General features: G+C 35.5%; 1 protein-coding gene across 2 annotated transcripts in view; it reads right to left on the reverse strand.

Moving 5' to 3' along the window:
- LOC134854097 (golgin subfamily A member 6-like protein 25) overlaps window positions 1-17516 on the reverse strand; it is a 68792-nt gene that overhangs the window by 43131 nt on the left and 8145 nt on the right. The window contains exons 2-3 of one of the 2 annotated variants that reach the window (XM_063870203.1): window positions 17189-17324; window positions 14654-14838 (exon numbers count right to left, since the gene is read on the reverse strand). In XM_063870203.1, the coding sequence (XP_063726273.1) occupies window positions 14654-14838; window positions 17189-17324 (321 nt within the window). Of the gene's footprint in view, window positions 1-14653; window positions 14839-17188; window positions 17325-17516 lie in introns of those variants that run through there. The other variant, XM_063870205.1, reaches the window with a different exon arrangement.

The following is a 17516-nucleotide window of genomic DNA, read 5'->3' on the forward strand; positions in this document are numbered from 1 at the left end:
ATCAACCAAATCAAACAACTATCTATACCAGATATAAACAATGAAAACATTTATGAAGAAATACCAGTTGAAATATCTGCACTTGATGATCCTTTGGAAAATTCAGAATGGATTGACTTAGATGAAGGCAATGTTGAGAACAACCTTCTCAACGATCTGGTTAAAGCAAAAACTGAGTTTGCTACCAAAACAAGGTCTTTGAAATTAAATGAACCTCTAAGTCTCCAATCTGAAGAGAATAAATCAGATTCTCTTGAACTAATAGCAAAAATTACCGACTTTGCTAAAGAAGCAAATTTAGATGTTGAAACAGTTATGCAAGAGCAGTGTAAGGATACTGTAGTCATAGACATCAAAAATTGCATAAAACAAAACGAAAAGCCAGAAAGAAACAAAAAAATCCTTACCGCGAAGAAAAGGATTAAAAGCTTATATCAGGCAATTTGAAATATTGTTCATTGAAGACCAACATGATCTTCTATGTATTCATTGAAGACCAATGAACCATATTGTTCATTGAAGACCAACATGTATTCTATGTACAACCTTCTCAACGATCTGGTTAAAGCAAAAACTGAGTTTGCTACCAAAACAAGGTCTTTGAAATTAAATGAACCTCTAAGTCTCCAATCTGAAGAGAAAAAATCAGATTCTCTTGAACTAATAGCAAAAATTACCGACTTTGCTAAAGAAGCAAATTTAGATGTTGAAACAGTTATGCAAGAGCAGTGTAACGATACTGTAGTCATAGACATCAAAAATTGCATAAAACAAAACGAAAAGCCAGAAAGAAACAAAAAAATCCTTACCGCGAAGAAAAGGATTAAAAGCTTATATCAGGCAATTTGAAATATTGTTCATTGAAGACCAACATGATCTTCTATGTATTAATGAATACAATGACGACTAAACTAGAGTCCAAAAACTTGCTTGCCCATCTCTTTAGTGCTAAACTAATTTGAGTTAGCTCATAAGCATCCTCCTAGCGGTCATCACGGCGAAACAAAAAGTGTGTAAATAATCAAAAAATATTTCTATTGGCCCGGACTCTATAAATGGGTCAACATGCTTCTTCATGATTGTCTAGAATGTCAGAAGAATAAGCCTAAACAGAAAAACCTGAATGAAGCTCCCTTACAACAATGGGGACAATTAGAAACAATCCCAACGAAAACGATCCACATTGACCATAAAGGTCCACTCAGACCATCAAGTCACGGCAAAAACTTTTGCTTAGTTGTGATAGATGCCTTCTCTAGATATCTTCAAATCTATCCATGCACCCATGCAGACTCTAAGGAAACAATTAAGCTCTTAGAGAAATACATCACAACATTTGGTATTCCACAACAAATTGATCATGATAATGGAAGTGCATTCATGAGTAAAGACTTTGCTCATTGGTCCTCTGAAATGGGAACAACCCTGAGACCAAGAACTGCATACTCGCCTTGGACTAACGGAAAAGTTGAAGTCCAGAATAAACATTTAACCCAGTACTTTCGACATTTCTTGAGTACCTCAGGCTCAAACTGGGCCGAATTAACAAATAAATTTGCTTTTGCACATAACACCGCTTTTAAGTCAAGTACAGGTTAACTCCATATGAGATTGTCTTTGGCATAAAACCTCAAGTTCCTCTTAGCCTTAAATTAGGTCTCTACCGCGACCAAAACAAAAGACGTACGTCTGAATTTTGCGCTGGTCTCGAAAATCATGCTCATACCGAGCATAAATCAAACAAAGAGATCATAGACAGATTTCTAAAAAACCAAATTTCCGCCGAAATACTGAAAAGGGTAAACGATTTTAAGTTGATTTATAGTAACACCTATGCCCATTGCCGCCGCATCACTAATAAGGTACACATGTTCCGAAATCAATTTAAATTAGGACGGCCTATAAAAGAAGGCACAAAATTGTTACTAGAAAATAGATCCAAACCACTATTGAAATCTCAAAAGCTTTTGAATCTGAGATCTGGACCTTACACCGTAATTGAAAAAATCACGGAAGTAACATACGGAATTCAAAATGATTTTACTAACGAAAAAAAGATTGTCCACCGCAATCATATTGTTGAATACTTTCCTAAAGAACAACAAATGCCCAAACTACTGCAAGAGTACTCTAGTGATTTATTTTCAAGTGATTTTTTATGATCATATAATAAATCAACAAATCAACTCTTTCAATACACCTAAACAGGTTGAAAATTTACAATACCAGTTTTGGCCAGTAGTCAACAATGGTGATCAGCAAATGACTGATCATAACCCTACAAATGAGGATCAAAATAAAACCATTGTACATGAACAATCATTGAACTCAGGCAGAGAAACCATGCATCTAAGAACTTTGTTCGATGCGACTGCGATTGACCAGAATCTTAGACCTATTCAAAGTTCAACTCCCTATCCTGTTAATAAAACCCCTAATCCTTCCACTAGTCAATCTAGTAGTTATGGCCACCGCCGCCTACCTAGCCGCTGTATACGTCCTAACACTAGTCTCTCAAATGACTTTGGCCGCCGCCACTCCAATATAATAACACAATATAGTACTCACCGTTTTACTCACCGTAGTACTCACAAGTTTTACTGATAGAAAAAATATCCCTCAGAGCTCTCAAGAAAGCTTCTATGAGAACACTCGATCCGCACCTGGATCACTCTCCAAATCTAAAAGATCTAAACGGACAAATCGTCCTGCAAACTTTTATGGAACTACAATTCCATCTAGTTTAATTGGCAAATTTAAAAAGAAATAATAAACACTAACTATTTTTTTGGCCAAACTCAATAATTTTTTCAATTCTTTTTTATTGAATTTTTCTTTTTTCTCTTTTATAAATCTTTTGGTTTGTAATAAAACCACAAAAACTCCAAAAATAAAACATAATTACAATAGATTTTAAAAATGATTTTTATAAAAGTGCGACTTTATATCCGCATAGGATTTGATCAGTTTAAGCGCCGCTATCTTTTCAGGAGAATTTTCAGCGGCCCTACTCAGGCTCCTCACTGCAAACTGCAGCGCTGAATAAGGCCGCCACCAAGCCTGATAGATTTTTTCTAACATAATATAATGTCCAGCTCTATCTTTTTCCTGAAATTTCTTCTGTTTCTGGTCTTTTGAAGAATTCTTCGTTAAACTAAAACAAATTTATATACTCTCTCTATGTTGCCATCAAACTTTTTTTACTTTTGGGTGATTGTAAAACAAACTTATATCCTCGCCAAAGAATAAGGACAAAAAGTCCATTGTTTCTTTTGAGACCACATCGTCTCCCATCTATGGACTCCACAGTTTCTTAGCAGGGTACTTGCTCTGAATTGAGCCCAACTCGAATAATTCACCGGCATTTAGTACCGGATACTTCCAGATAAAACTCCGGTCCATAAAAAGCATAAACTCCATCGGCGTTAAATTTACTCCTTTCTCCACTAGCCCATCATCTATTCCGACCCTCCTCTCAACATCCTTGTCCTCCAGCAAGGCTTCATGTTTAAAGTTCAACTCGTGCCGTAAATTCAAAAATTTCTCCGGGAAGTCCACCAGATTGTCTTCAGGCTCAAAAAAATTCATTTTTAACGATGGAAAATTTTTAAAATAATAGGATGACAGATCAAGTTTAAACAGAAAGCAAATAATTGATGTTGCTTTTAGTCTTCTTTTATGAGGAGATGTTTTTTTTTCAATATTTTTTCCTCCTCCAATAGGGAAGGATAATGCAGTTGTTAACAATTAACAACAACATAAACGAATAAGATCTTTTCACTGCTACATCTCAATAAATCAAAATTAAGTGGAAAACCACGACATTAAACAAGAGTGGAAAAAACCACAAAATTACAAAACGAACGCCGAAGGAAATACGAATTAAAACAAAAGACGCTGAATAACAACGACCAATCAGAGCTTAGATTTGCAAAAAAGCAAAAACAGCCTTTAAAAACTAACTGATATACAGTTGTTTTCATTCTTGCTCAATTCCACATCTTGCATCTTAAACCTCCTTTCTCCAAAAAATAAATCTGCTAAGTTCCTCAACAAAAATAAAAACATCTAACTCAGATTTCCCATCAAAATATCCACAAAATGACAAATCCAAATAGTGAACTAGAGGAAGGTGAACTAATGGACCAAGATCCTGTTCTAACCATTCTCGAGGAAATGCTTAAAGTGAGTACGTTTAAAAATTCTTTTGCTATCATTCACCACCAAAAATTAAATTTGCAAAAAGTTTATTTGGTTAGTTTTTCAACTCTAATAATATTTTCAAGTCAAACCTCAGCTATTGATCCGAAAGAACAATTGTATGCAAATACTGCAAATAATCTTCGGGTTGCTCATTTTGGTTGTCAACTAATGACTTCTAACAAAATGTTCTCTCTAAATAAAGCAGCACCTTGCAAAGTCCAACCAGAAAATATTAAAGTAACCCATGCTTATGTAACTCTTTATCAGCACAAAAGTAAATGCGACAATGTGTCGAATCAAACACCAATCAATGCGTTGGTTCTGCGATTCTTTTGATTCGAGTGGTATCGACGCTCGACAAATTATTATCACTACTGATCTCCATTTATCTGCCGATCAAACGATTAAACCAACCCCAGAAACGGGAACTACTCAAAATGCCGGCCAACCAAACTCTATTTTTCTCACAATAAGTGATGATTTGCCGCCACTCAAATTCTTAACTAGTCAAATTGACTACGAAGCTCATATAGGAACCAAATTGGACTATATTCTTTTTAATAGCTTCTACATGCTCAGAACGGCCGAGTTAGCCCTTCTGCAAAATCAATGTGAGCTAGAACGCTCCTCAATATTAAATACCCTAATGTTTTCACTTGAAAGCCCACGTTTGGCTGGCTACATTTTAACTCAGAACCGCTCTATGTTGTTAGAGACCAATGGCAATGTTGCCTGGCTCTACCATTGTCCGAAATTTCATTCACCCTTGCAATTAATGGATGAATGCTTTAATCGCATTCCCATTATGTATAAGGAAAATATTCGATTTGTCGATTCAATTACGCGACAAACTTTTCAGTCGGCAGATCTACAAGACTGTTCCGACAAACATTTAAATCTCTTTCAACTAGATGTTGATGATGATATGTTCTGGATTGAATTAACCCCCCAAATTAAAAGGGTTACAGGACCATATCTCTTTAAGCCAAAAGAGATAGTTCAACAGATTAAGCGTTCTTTAGCCTCTAGCCAAGGCGCTTCAATCTACACATATGCGCAAATGTAAAAATTTTGGAATATGACTTCGATAATTCAGAGATGAAAGTAATACTGCAAAAAGTATCCAGGTCCTTTCCAAACGCTCATAAATTTCTTTTCACGGACTCATATAGCCCACTAGGCTCTTCTCAAACAATATATTTGGACTATCTCATCTCTCCAAACTTTTGGAAAAGCGAATACACCCGTATATTCGGGAGAGTACAATACTATTTAGAAAAATGCGGAATAGTCTTCGCATCTTTTCTATTTGTGAAATTCATACTAGATTGACTAGTATTCATAATAAAGGCTATGCATGTTCACAAAATCACCGGCCGCTCACTACACTTTGGCAAAGTATTGCTTGCCGCCTCGTATAATATACTTTTCACTTCTATAGTGACCTCAATTTTCACTCAAGATGAGCAAATTGAAAAAATAGAACAAGAATGTGATCAAAAAATACAAGCCCTTCTCTTAGAGGAAATTGATAAAATAAACCAGGATCGCATGTATCCTCACATCCAGTCAACAAGTTTTGAGAGAAGAACTCAAAACTTGGATCACCCAAACAAAACGCAGTCTAATAAAATATTTCTACTGTTCTAGGATATACCAACAGATTTAACTATGGACGCAACACTTGATGACGACTTGAGAGGTTTTGAGGATCTTCTCTCACTTCTGCCACCAACTGATCCGCTGGATTCACAACTTTCAGCACTAACTCAACAACCAACTGTTTCTACTACTATGACTCCCACTGCAACGCCGACCTCAACACGATCCTTCGTTGAGCCACTACTTCAAATCAATTCAGCTGTCCCAATAGCTACAGCCTCAAAGCCACCACCCCTAAAAGTTTCCCCCCTGATTTCAAAATACCCCTGGCTCCCTCGAATTCTCGAATTAAAAAGCGAACCCAGATTGTAAGACCATATAAGATACTAACGGCAAATGCGCCGGTATCAATTTCTCAATATCCAGTGACCATTAGGCGACAGCCTTTAAACCCACTGAATTAAATACTAAATTACATATTCATTAGAAAGGTAACGGTACATAAATTCTAACAGTAATCCCGGCTTCGAGATGGATCTCAATTATGCTTTGAATCCATTAATCAATCGTTTTAAATTAGAAGCCTATCACCCCATAAAAAATGTACCCCATAACTAATTCCCTTCTTGAGTATCAAAAAATCTATGTCCCAGCCAAATATCTGACAGCAAAATTACAAATCCCCCAGTTAGATGTCTATACTGAACAAAATCAGCGTAGTCATATACACGAAACCCATCAAATCCGGAAGCTGAAAAAGCAAATGCACAATTTGAAAACAAAAAAAAACTACCAACTTATGGCCCGGTTGGAAGGAAAATTATATAAATTTATCCTTTCATTAAAAAATTTATCCTTTCATTTTATTTAGCTATGAAGTATAGCTACTATTTTGTCTTTTCCAACAATTTTGATTTTTATTTAAAAAAAACAAAAAAATACACCCTTTTGTATGAACCAGTCCTCCCCTTATTACGCATACGGACAACCACTTCACATACTTCAGGAAGAAAAGGAAACTTCGAGAAAAGAATGTTCGAGGAATGATAATATTAAACTAACCTTCAAACTTTTGAGAAACAAATAATTTTGATGTATTTAATTTTATAATTAAATCTCTTGGTTGTGTAAACTCTATTTTGATTTCTAAATTTAACTGTTGTATTTATATTCATTCAAGCCTGACTCAAAAGATTAGGTCTTCAAAAACATCTGCTACCTAAAATACCAACAAACTATTGAACCAACCCCAGAAACGGGAACTACTCAAAATGCCGGCCAACCAAACTCTATTTTTCTCACAATAAGTGATGATTTGCCGCCACTCAAATTCTTAACTAGTCAAATTGACTACGAAGCTCATATAGGAACCAAATTGGACTATATTCTTTTTAATAGCTTCTACATGCTCAGAACGGCCGAGTTAGCCCTTCTGCAAAATCAATGTGAGCTAGAACGCTCCTCAATATTAAATACCCTAATGCTTTCACTTGAAAGCCCACGTTTGGCTGGCTACATTTTAACTCAGAACCGCTCTATGTGGTTAGAGACCAATGGCAATGTTGCCTGGCTCTACCATTGTCCGAAATTTCATTCACCCTTGCAATTAATGGATGAATGCTTTAATCGCATTCCCATTAAGTATAAGGAAAATATTCGATTTGTCAATTCAATTACGCGACAAACTTTTCAGTCGGCAGATCTACAAGACTGTTCCGACAAACATTTAAATCTCTTTCAACTAGATGTTGATGATGATATGTTCTGGATTGAATTAACCCCCCAAATTAAAAGGGTTACAGGACCATATCTCTTTAAGCCAAAAGAGATAGTTCAACAGATTAAGCGTTCTTTAGCCTCTAGCCAAGGCGCTTCAATCTACACATATGCGCAAATGTAAAAATTTTGGAATATGACTTCGATAATTCAGAGATGAAAGTAATACTGCAAAAAGTATCCAGGTCCTTTCCAAACGCTCATAAATTTCTTTTCACGGACTCATATAGCCCACTAGGCTCTTCTCAAACAATATATTTGGACTATCTCATCTCTCCAAACTTTTGGAAAAGCGAATACACCCGTATATTCGGGAGAGTACAATACTATTTAGAAAAATGCGGAATAGTCTTCGCATCTTTTCTATTTGTGAAATTCATACTAGATTGACTAGTATTCATAATAAAGGCTATGCATGTTCACAAAATTACCGGCCGCTCACTAAATTTTGGCAAAGTATTGCTTGCCGCCTCGTATAATATACTTTTCACTTCTATAGTGACCTCAATTTTCACTCAAGATGAGCAAATTGAAAAAATAGAACAAGAATGTGATCAAAAAATACAAGCCCTTCTCTTAGAGGAAATTGATAAAATAAACCAGGATCGCATGTATCCTCACATCCAGTCAACAAGTTTTGAGAGAAGAACTCAAAACTTGGATCACCCAAACAAAACGCAGTCTAATAAAATATTTCTACTGTTCTAGGATATACCAACAGATTTAACTATGGACGCAACACTTGATGACGACTTGAGAGGTTTTGAGGATCTTCTCTCACTTCTGCCACCAACTGATCCGCTGGAATCACAACTTTCAGCACTAACTCAACAACCAACTGTTTCTACTACTATGACTCCCACTGCAACGCCGACCTCAACACGATCCTTCGTTGAGCCACTACTTCAAATCAATTCAGCTGTCCCAATAGCTACAGCCTCAAAGCCACCACCCCTAAAAGTTTCCCCCCTGATTTCAAAATACCCCTGGCTCCCTCGAATTCTCGAATTAAAAAGCGAACCCAGATTGTGAGACCATATAAGATACTAACGGCAAATGCGCCGGTATCAATTTCTCAATATCCAGTGACCATTAGGCGACAGCCTTTAAACCCACTGAATTAAATACTAAATTACATATTCATTAGAAAGGGAACGGTACATAAATTCTAACAGTAATCCCGGCTTCGATATGGATCTCAATTATGCTTTGAATCCATTAATCAATCGTTTTAAATTAGAAGCCTATCACCCCATAAAAAATGTACCCCATAACTAATTCCCTTCTTGAGTATCAAAAAATCTATGTCCCAGCCAAATATCTGACAGCAAAATTACAAATCCCCCAGTTAGATGTCTATACTGAACAAATTCAGCGTAGTCATATAGACGAAACCCATCAAATCCGGAAGCTGAAAAAGCAAATGCACAATTTGAAAACAAAAAAAAAACTACCAACTTATGGCCCGGTTGGAAGGAAAATTATATAAATTTATCCTTTCATTAAAAAATTTATCCTTTCATTTTATTTAGCTATGAAGTATAGCTACTATTTTGTCTTTTCCAACAATTTTGATTTTTATTAAAAAAAAACAAAAAAATACACCCTTTTGTATGAACCAGTCCTCCCCTTATTACGCATACGGACAACCACTTCACATACTTCAGGAAGAAAAGGAAACTTCGAGAAAAGAATGTTCGAGGAATGATAATATTAAACTAACCTTCAAACTTTTGAGAAACAAATAATTTTGATGTATTTAATTTTATAATTAAATCTCTTGGTTGTGTAAACTCTATTTTGATTTCTAAATGTAACTGTTGTATTTATATTCATTCAAGCCTGACTCAAAAGATTAGGTCTTCAAAAACATCTGCTACCTAAAATACCAACAAACTATTGAACAAACTTCATGAGGTTGAAAGCAAATAGCTTTGATCGATCAACAATTACCCCACCTGAATAGCAGGGTAAAAATGAAAGTTTTAGTTTTTTTCTTCACCAAATAGGAGGATGGATATGTTCTGATTTCAAATAGAAACAGAAACATGGATCATTTTATTGCGCTCACAAAATGTGACGCCGCCGCCACCACAAAATAAATGTGTTTTTATTCCTTTGCAAAAGGAAGGGAAATGCTATTGGAATAATTCGTATAACGTTTTAAACATTGAGAAATAAAACGACTATTCTCGTTCAATGCGAATAATAACGATTCTTCTCGTAAAATACGAGCATACGAAACATTCTTCTCGTAAAATACGAATACCCGAATAGAGAATACGAAGTTAAGAAGTAATTTCCCATTTGATACGAAAAGTGGTACGATTACCCATCTAAGTATAAATAGAAGCTCAAAACAACGGGAATTCATTCCCAACTATTTCTCTTCTAACACCATCAACTCCTAACAATATCTCTTCGAACACCAACACCACTCTCATCAACCACCCCAACCATTCTCTAAAATAATATCAATTCTCAGTAAAAATATCTCTAATCTCACCGTTAAAATAAATATTGAGTTAAAAGGCAACTTGCAGTCAATTCATACTAACTTCTTTTCTAATAAAATATTTCTCAGCGAAGTTTAGATTTATTTTCTAAGTTAGAAAGTAGAAAGGCCCCTTTATTCCTAGCAAGCGTTTTGTCCGGCGCACATAGTGTTGCTAGCTCGTAATAATAGGTGAGGAGAGAATTAAGAGACATTGTTTCAGTTACAAAAAACACTACCCAGGAGCGGATCTGCGATTTTTTTGGGTAGGGGGATTATCAAAATATTTTTGAAATATTTACCGAACTTTTTTTTGATTTTTTGAGCTCTCCCAAATCCTAACAAAAAACCGTCTTCGACCAAATTTTTTGCGCCGCAGTGAAATTTGTGGAAAAGAAAACATGCCATAAAATGCTGATCAAAAAAGCGCGTTTTTTTTGCTCGCTCCCCTCAAAAAAATTAGTATCTATGTCTTGTCTTGATTATACAGTAATCAGAACCCATTTAAGCCAGTAAGACCACGGATACCACTCTTTGCGACCCGAAAGCGCATGTAATCAAGCACATGCTTTTTGCCACCTACGGTCAACTGAAAGAACTCTATCGAGGCACCAAAAATCCCCTCCCCATGATTTTGGTTTGTTTTTCGCAGAGTGATACATGGCTGCCGCGCATCATCGGTTGCAAAGTGAGCAATCACAACATATTTTCACTGCCAAAAATCAACAATAAATGCTACGCAGTAATTGAACCAATTGAGTTTTTTTTTTCAGAAGAAAACAAAGTGTTAAGCAAGCTTTTCAGTGAAACTTAAACAAACTTGTCAAAATAGAATAGTTAAAATTTCGAAAACGTTCTGAACCAAGCAACCACGCCAAAAATAAATCTTCCAATAAATATTTTTTTGGAAGTTTCTGCTTGTTGCCCTCGAACCAATGTTGAATTTTGCATGACATTAGCAATGGCACTGAAGTACACAATTGTATAAACCTTACTTTTATGATTCGCCACACACTCAGAAAAAAATGAACAACATTGCTCGTAACAAGGCAAAGCCTAACTTCCGACTGCTTTTGAACGTCTTTGAAATAGTTTTGCAAACCATCAATTTCAAAAAATTGTATAATTTCAATATTAATTTTTAAAAAAATCGATATTTTGATCATCTCGTTTTAATTCATTTTGGATTTACTTATGCGCGGATTAAATAACCGCCCACGCACTAATAGCACAAAAAATTTTGTGAATGACTGGTCCCAAGTTAGCCTAATTGGAACTTTTCAAACCCCCATATTTTTTCGAAAAACGATCCCACTTGAAACACCCGTGGAGATTAATTGAGATTTTGAAATTTTTAGAACTAACTCAGAGAGTATTTTCAGGTTAGGCACGCCATCTGGTCGTCAAGTTATCTTATTTTCGGCTGGATAGTTTACTGCAGTTTCTTAGACCAACACCGATCTTAATCTGACTCTACATTCTTAGGTCTCAGTATATCTTTACAAAACTTTCCAGTTAGGGCAAAACCCTGAATATTCCAGCTGCCCTTTGAGGCAGTAATGTCAAATCTTAGGTTGTTAAAACTTTAATTGTATATACAGGGTCTTTCAGGTAGAATGAATTTTTTTGAAACGTCTATAACTTTTAAACGGAACATTGGATTTAACTGATGCTTTTTACATTTATTATATAACAGATTAAGATTTTGAACACGTACATAAGAGTTATAATAACTGCTGGAAATACCCGCCATTTTCTTGAATACAAAGATGTAACCGCTTCTCAAAATTTGTTTCTGCTTTCACTCCCTGCGTCGGAGTTTTTGTTCCACAAGCATTCTCCACAGTTTGCATAAGATTTGGGACTGTCTAGGGGTGGGCATCAGATATCATTTTACCCAAATGACCCCATAGCCAAAAAATCCAATGGATTCAAGTCCGGGCTTTGGGGTGGCCAAGGAATCGCACTCCTCCTGCTTATAAACCTCAAATTTTGAGTGGAGCCATGTGAGGACTCTCACTGTGTAGTGGCACGTTGCACCTTCCTGCATAAACCACAGGCGCCGAAGATCGCGGAGTGTCAGAAGAATTGGCCAGTGTTTAGACTTCAACATGTCAAGATACGTCTCCTGGTTCAAAGTGACCGGATTGTCTCTTGCATCAACGAACCAGAATGGGCTCAATAAAGTACCTTTAAGCACCCCCACCCAGCTTATAGTCTTTTTCTTGCCTAGATATTTGCACTCCAATATTTCTCGGGGATTTACAAGGGCCCAGTGTCTCCGGTTCTGAGACTTTGGAACAGAGTCCATAACCCACCAATTTTATCGGAGAAGATGACATTCGAGGCAAAATTGGTTGTCAAAATGAGCATATTGATGAACAAAAGGCAAAAAGTGTGTCGCATTTGGTAATTGACTGGGGATATTTTCAAGGATTTAATAATCTTAAATGGCTTTAATTTTAGCTCTTTCGTGATCTTCCATGTTGTTGTTTTTGAGTATCCAAGGTTCGCTGCGGCTTTACTGATTGAGTGGGTAGGGTTTCTTCGGAAGTCAGCTTTAACCCTGTTTGTAGCATTGGTATCTTGCGTTATTCCTTTGCGATTGGAAGTCGCATGGGTGCTAGATAATCCTCTTGAAATTTTCCCCATACACGAGAAAAATGATGATCTTTCAATCTTGTGCTTTCAAGAGGTGTGATATTGAAGTCTTGGGTATATTGCCGGCGTAATAAGGTTGGATTGTCAAGTCTTGCAAATAAGCTAATAATGTGTTTCTTTTGCTCAACAGTAAAAAGCATAGTGAATATTCAAACACGGTAGAAAAGACTAACTGCATATGCTTACCGAGCCTGTGTGAACATGTTTTGTTACACGTGTGAGTTTCCCGCTGTAAACTTTCCCACGTGTTCAAAAATCTTATAACTCTTATGTACGTGTTCAAAAATCTTAATCAGTTATATAATAAATGTAAAAAAATCAGTTAAATCCAATGTTCCATTTAAAAGTTATAGACGTTTCAAAAGAACCATTCTAACTGAAAGACCCTGTAGATATAGTTAGAGCAATTAGCTTAGCTCAATTCAATTCCGAACATATGTGCAATGCTATATAATTCGCCAAGCAAAAATTAAACCGCGCTACAGCCTCAGGTTAGTATAGTGGTGTCTGCGCTGTAAATATGTGCCAAGGGGCAATAATTTTAAATAAAAAAACCGACCCAAGCATATATAATCCTCAGTTTTTTCGAAAATCGAAATAAAAAATACTGTGAAAGCGATTTGTGGGAGATCAAAATTATTCTGCATTCTTTGAAAGTGATTTTGCACTTATGAATAAAAAAATTTGTTATGGAAAAGATTGGTTAGTAATAAACACTTAACAATCATATTCAAAACAAAAAAAAACTTGAAGCAACATTTATACATAAAACTCGGAATGTTTCGTAGCATAACAGGAAGGATTTCCAGAATTCAAAACAATTGAAGCACTCTGAGTACAAACGTTAGCAATGTGATTTATTGGAAAAGTGTATTTTGCGGAGGGAAAAAATCCAAAGATTGACATTAACATCAAATCATTCAACTTATCAAATTAACATTAAAATCATAGACAAACAAACAATTTGAATGACACATAAACAGAAGAAAACCTAAAACCCAACAAAACTGCTCGTATCAGGGCGAAGCCTTGAATTTTCCGACTGCCTCTCAAGGTCTATGGAGCAGTAACAACATGAAAAAATTAAATGTGATAAATAAAAACTTTTTTTTTTTAATTTGAACTGTTTTGTGAAAATAATCTCCTCACACGCCATATAAAGCACAAAGTGATAGATTTCGTTCCTAATAACAAATCAATAATGGCAAATAAGCTACCTTCAAACAATTTGGAACGATTTCTAAGACAGCTTAAAGCTCCGCTTACGCGTTAATAGCGGGAAATATATCGCCCGTTAATTGTCCCACATTGGCCAAATTGGCAATCTTTAAACCCCAATAACTTTACGAAAAATGATCACAGGTAAATTATCTTTTCAAATTGAAGCTCAGGACAACAAAAAATTTTGAATGATAAAAAAAACGTCAAAAATGGCTAGTTAAAAAGTCGAAATTTGTCTGAAGAAAAAAAAACCCATCCCGAGCACAAATATTCCGTTATTTTCGTTAGGAAAGTCGGAACAAAAACGAAAAGCAATAACAAAACAGTGTGCATTCAGTTCAAAGCCCACGTGGGAGCTTGATTTTGTCTTCCTTTTTGCGTATGAAATTGAATTAAATTTGAACATAAAACAAACTCAGACCACGAACACCAAATTTGAGCGCGAATAATTTAATCAGAATAAGTAGAAAAAACTGACTATTTTCAAGAAAATAATAATTTGGTTGAAAAGCAATTTTTATTAATTCTGCATTTTTTTCGAAAGACATGGTTAGTGATTCTTGATAGAAATCTTAGATACATGTATATGGCGCATTTATTTTTATGGTGAGCAAATCGGATATAGAAAATTTGTGAATTTCAACTGTTTTTCACGCAACTTATGTCAATATAATTAATGCGTAGTAAGAAAATAACCTTTGCTGTCCTCAAATATGTCGAACATGTTGATAAGTTTCCAATGCATGTTGATCAGAGTTTCGAACTGGGACGCCAGAACTGCTACGCGACTATTGCCGACATTAACCTCTCTGCTGATCGCAGTCTGTGATATCACCTCGTCAACATTACCCGTGTGATAACCACTGAGACAGTAGAAGTTACTAAATAATTAAGCTCATGTGATAAAAATACGATAAATGTATAATGTCAATTGATCAAAATGAACGTTTCTGAAAAATTCCGTTTCGAGACAAAAAACAGAGTGAATTTATAGTCTTTGAGTCACGTCACATTGCGGGAGGCTCAAATGACCAAATGGCTGGTGATTCAAACTTTATATCAGACCAAGTTACCCCCCCCCCCCCTCCCCAGCATTTTTGTACGCAGCGCTAAACAAATGTCGGATCTACTTAACAACCGCCCTTCCTTTGGTATCTACTAAATAATTGCCATCCCTATAAATAAAAGCGGTAAATTAGCACAAGAGCGTTCCCGCATCCAAGTTTAGGCGTAAATAATCGATTATAACGGATTATTATGATGATTTTTTGACAATTATAATCGATTATAATTACCAAAATTAGGTCTTTAAGGGATTTATAATTGATTATAATCGTGATATTTTCGAAGAGATTATTATCTTTTATAATCGATTATAATTGATTTTAGTTCTTACTAAAAACCCTTAAAATCAATTATAATCGATTATAATCGATTATAATCTATTATTTTGCCGAAATTTTCTCATATTCGAAATTTATCTATGGGTTATTTTTTGTGTCAATAAAAAAACTCTGAAAGAGAGATCTCTTGAACACTTTGGTTCATCTGAAAACAAAGTTATACCACGAAACAAAAGTTTCATAGATATCCTTTCATATGAGTGGAAAAGTTCTCGCGGTAGATGAAAAATAAATCTTCCGAATCAATCATGGAACTAAATCAATCTGCTGATGTTTTGGTGTTTCAAAAAGCTTAAAATATGCATCACAAAACAACTCTAATGGGGAAGAAATGAAAAAAAAACTTATAAATTTGAACTAATTGGAAAACTTTAAAAACATTTTTCTCATTTTTCATAGGAACCAACGTACACAAAAAGCATAAAATATAAGCAATTTAGATGCAACTTCGAAGACAAAAATGGACAAACAAAAGGGATTATAATCAATTATAATCAATTATAATGGATTTTTGTGCAAAACTAATAAAATAGAAATTTGAATAAAAATAATGGATTATAATCAATTATAATCGATTATAATTGTATCAAAAAATAGACGAATAAATAATCGATTATAATGGAATATAATGGATTATAATTAATTATAATTTGAATTTAAAAAGAGAGATTATAATCGATTATTAATTGATTAAAATTGATTGTTTCTCAATTATAGTGAGACTGGTACTAAAATTGTAATATAATCGATTATTAACGCTTGAAACTGGATGCGAGTTGCATTTAAAATTCGAATTTTGCTGCAATCTGATTGGCCAAAAACTCGACAATTTAATCTACTTAACAATTGCCCCGGTTTCCTGAAAGGGGGGGGGGTCAATTGTTAAGTAGATCCCAAGTTTCATCAATCCAAATTAAATGCTGGGGTGGAAGATTTTAAGATGTTAAGTGTTAATTTGCGAGTCACTAGTATCCTCTTCCAGGAAAAGACCAAAAAATGAAACGAAAACTGATAATTTCAAGAAAAAGAAATCAATTTTCTTAAACTTGTTTGAGCTAGTTGCGGACCCAAGAGTTTTTGCTACATGCAGTCAACCAATAGCTTCGTTCTATTGTCGATTTATCATCATACGAGGATATCAGATCTTTCACTGAAATAATATCTTTTTTGATGCTCGGTTTTGGGTCAGTTTTTTCTAGTTTTATTAGGTTTTTACTAGGATCTACTTAATAATCTCCCCCCCCCCTATTGTATCTACTAAAGAATCCCTCCCCCTCCCCTTTCGTGAAAGGGGGGGGGGGATTGTTAAGTAGATCCCTGGGGATCTACTTAACTTAACAATCTCCCCCCCCCCCCCCCCCCCCCCCATTGTATCTACTAAAGAATCCCCCCCCCCTTCTTGAAAGGGGGGGGGGGGGGAGATTGTTAAGTAGATCCGGTTTTTATTTATTCGGCCCAACTTTGAGTTCTTAAAATTGAAAGCAGAAAAAAAGTAGCTCAAATCTGATTGGTTGAGATTGAATGCGCCCCAGACGCATAATTTGAGAAACTCATTCAATCAGAAATTGATGCGCTGATGAGTTTCGTATGGAATACGGAAAACGACCCGTTTTCAGCTCCGATTTCGGATTAAATTGACATCCCCATTCCATCTAAATATACAAAGTTAAGATGTTTGTTTTGGATTAAAATTGCTTAGTGCTGCGTGGAAAATACTTGGTTGAAAATTCCAATTAAGTATCAAGTTAACGTCATTCCGCCCTAAAACACTTAAAAAGTGATGACTTTAAATTTGGGTCTCCAATTTCTATCCCAGATCCTCTTGTACCTGAATTTTGCACATGATATTCCAATGGGGAAGATATCGTTCGGAAGATAGAACACTAGGGAACTCCACGTAGGGGACAGGTTGTCGTTAAAGACCATTGGTTGCTTTCCCTTTTCTGTGCAGTTGACCCATGTCACTAAAACACAACCGAATAAAAAACAGGGTCTTTCTCATTTTACCCCTCCCCCAGACTATTAAAAAAAAGTTCCAGCCCCATCAACAGGGGCGCATCTAGGATTTTCTCGAGGGGGGAGGCGGATTTTCAAAAAAGTTTTGGGGCCTTTTTTTGATCAGCCCAATCGACTTTCCGAACATTCCCAGAACACTA

Source organism: Symsagittifera roscoffensis, chromosome 9, assembly GCF_963678635.1.
Source record: "Symsagittifera roscoffensis chromosome 9, txSymRosc1.1, whole genome shotgun sequence".
Lineage (NCBI taxonomy): Eukaryota > Metazoa > Xenacoelomorpha > Acoela > Convolutidae > Symsagittifera > Symsagittifera roscoffensis.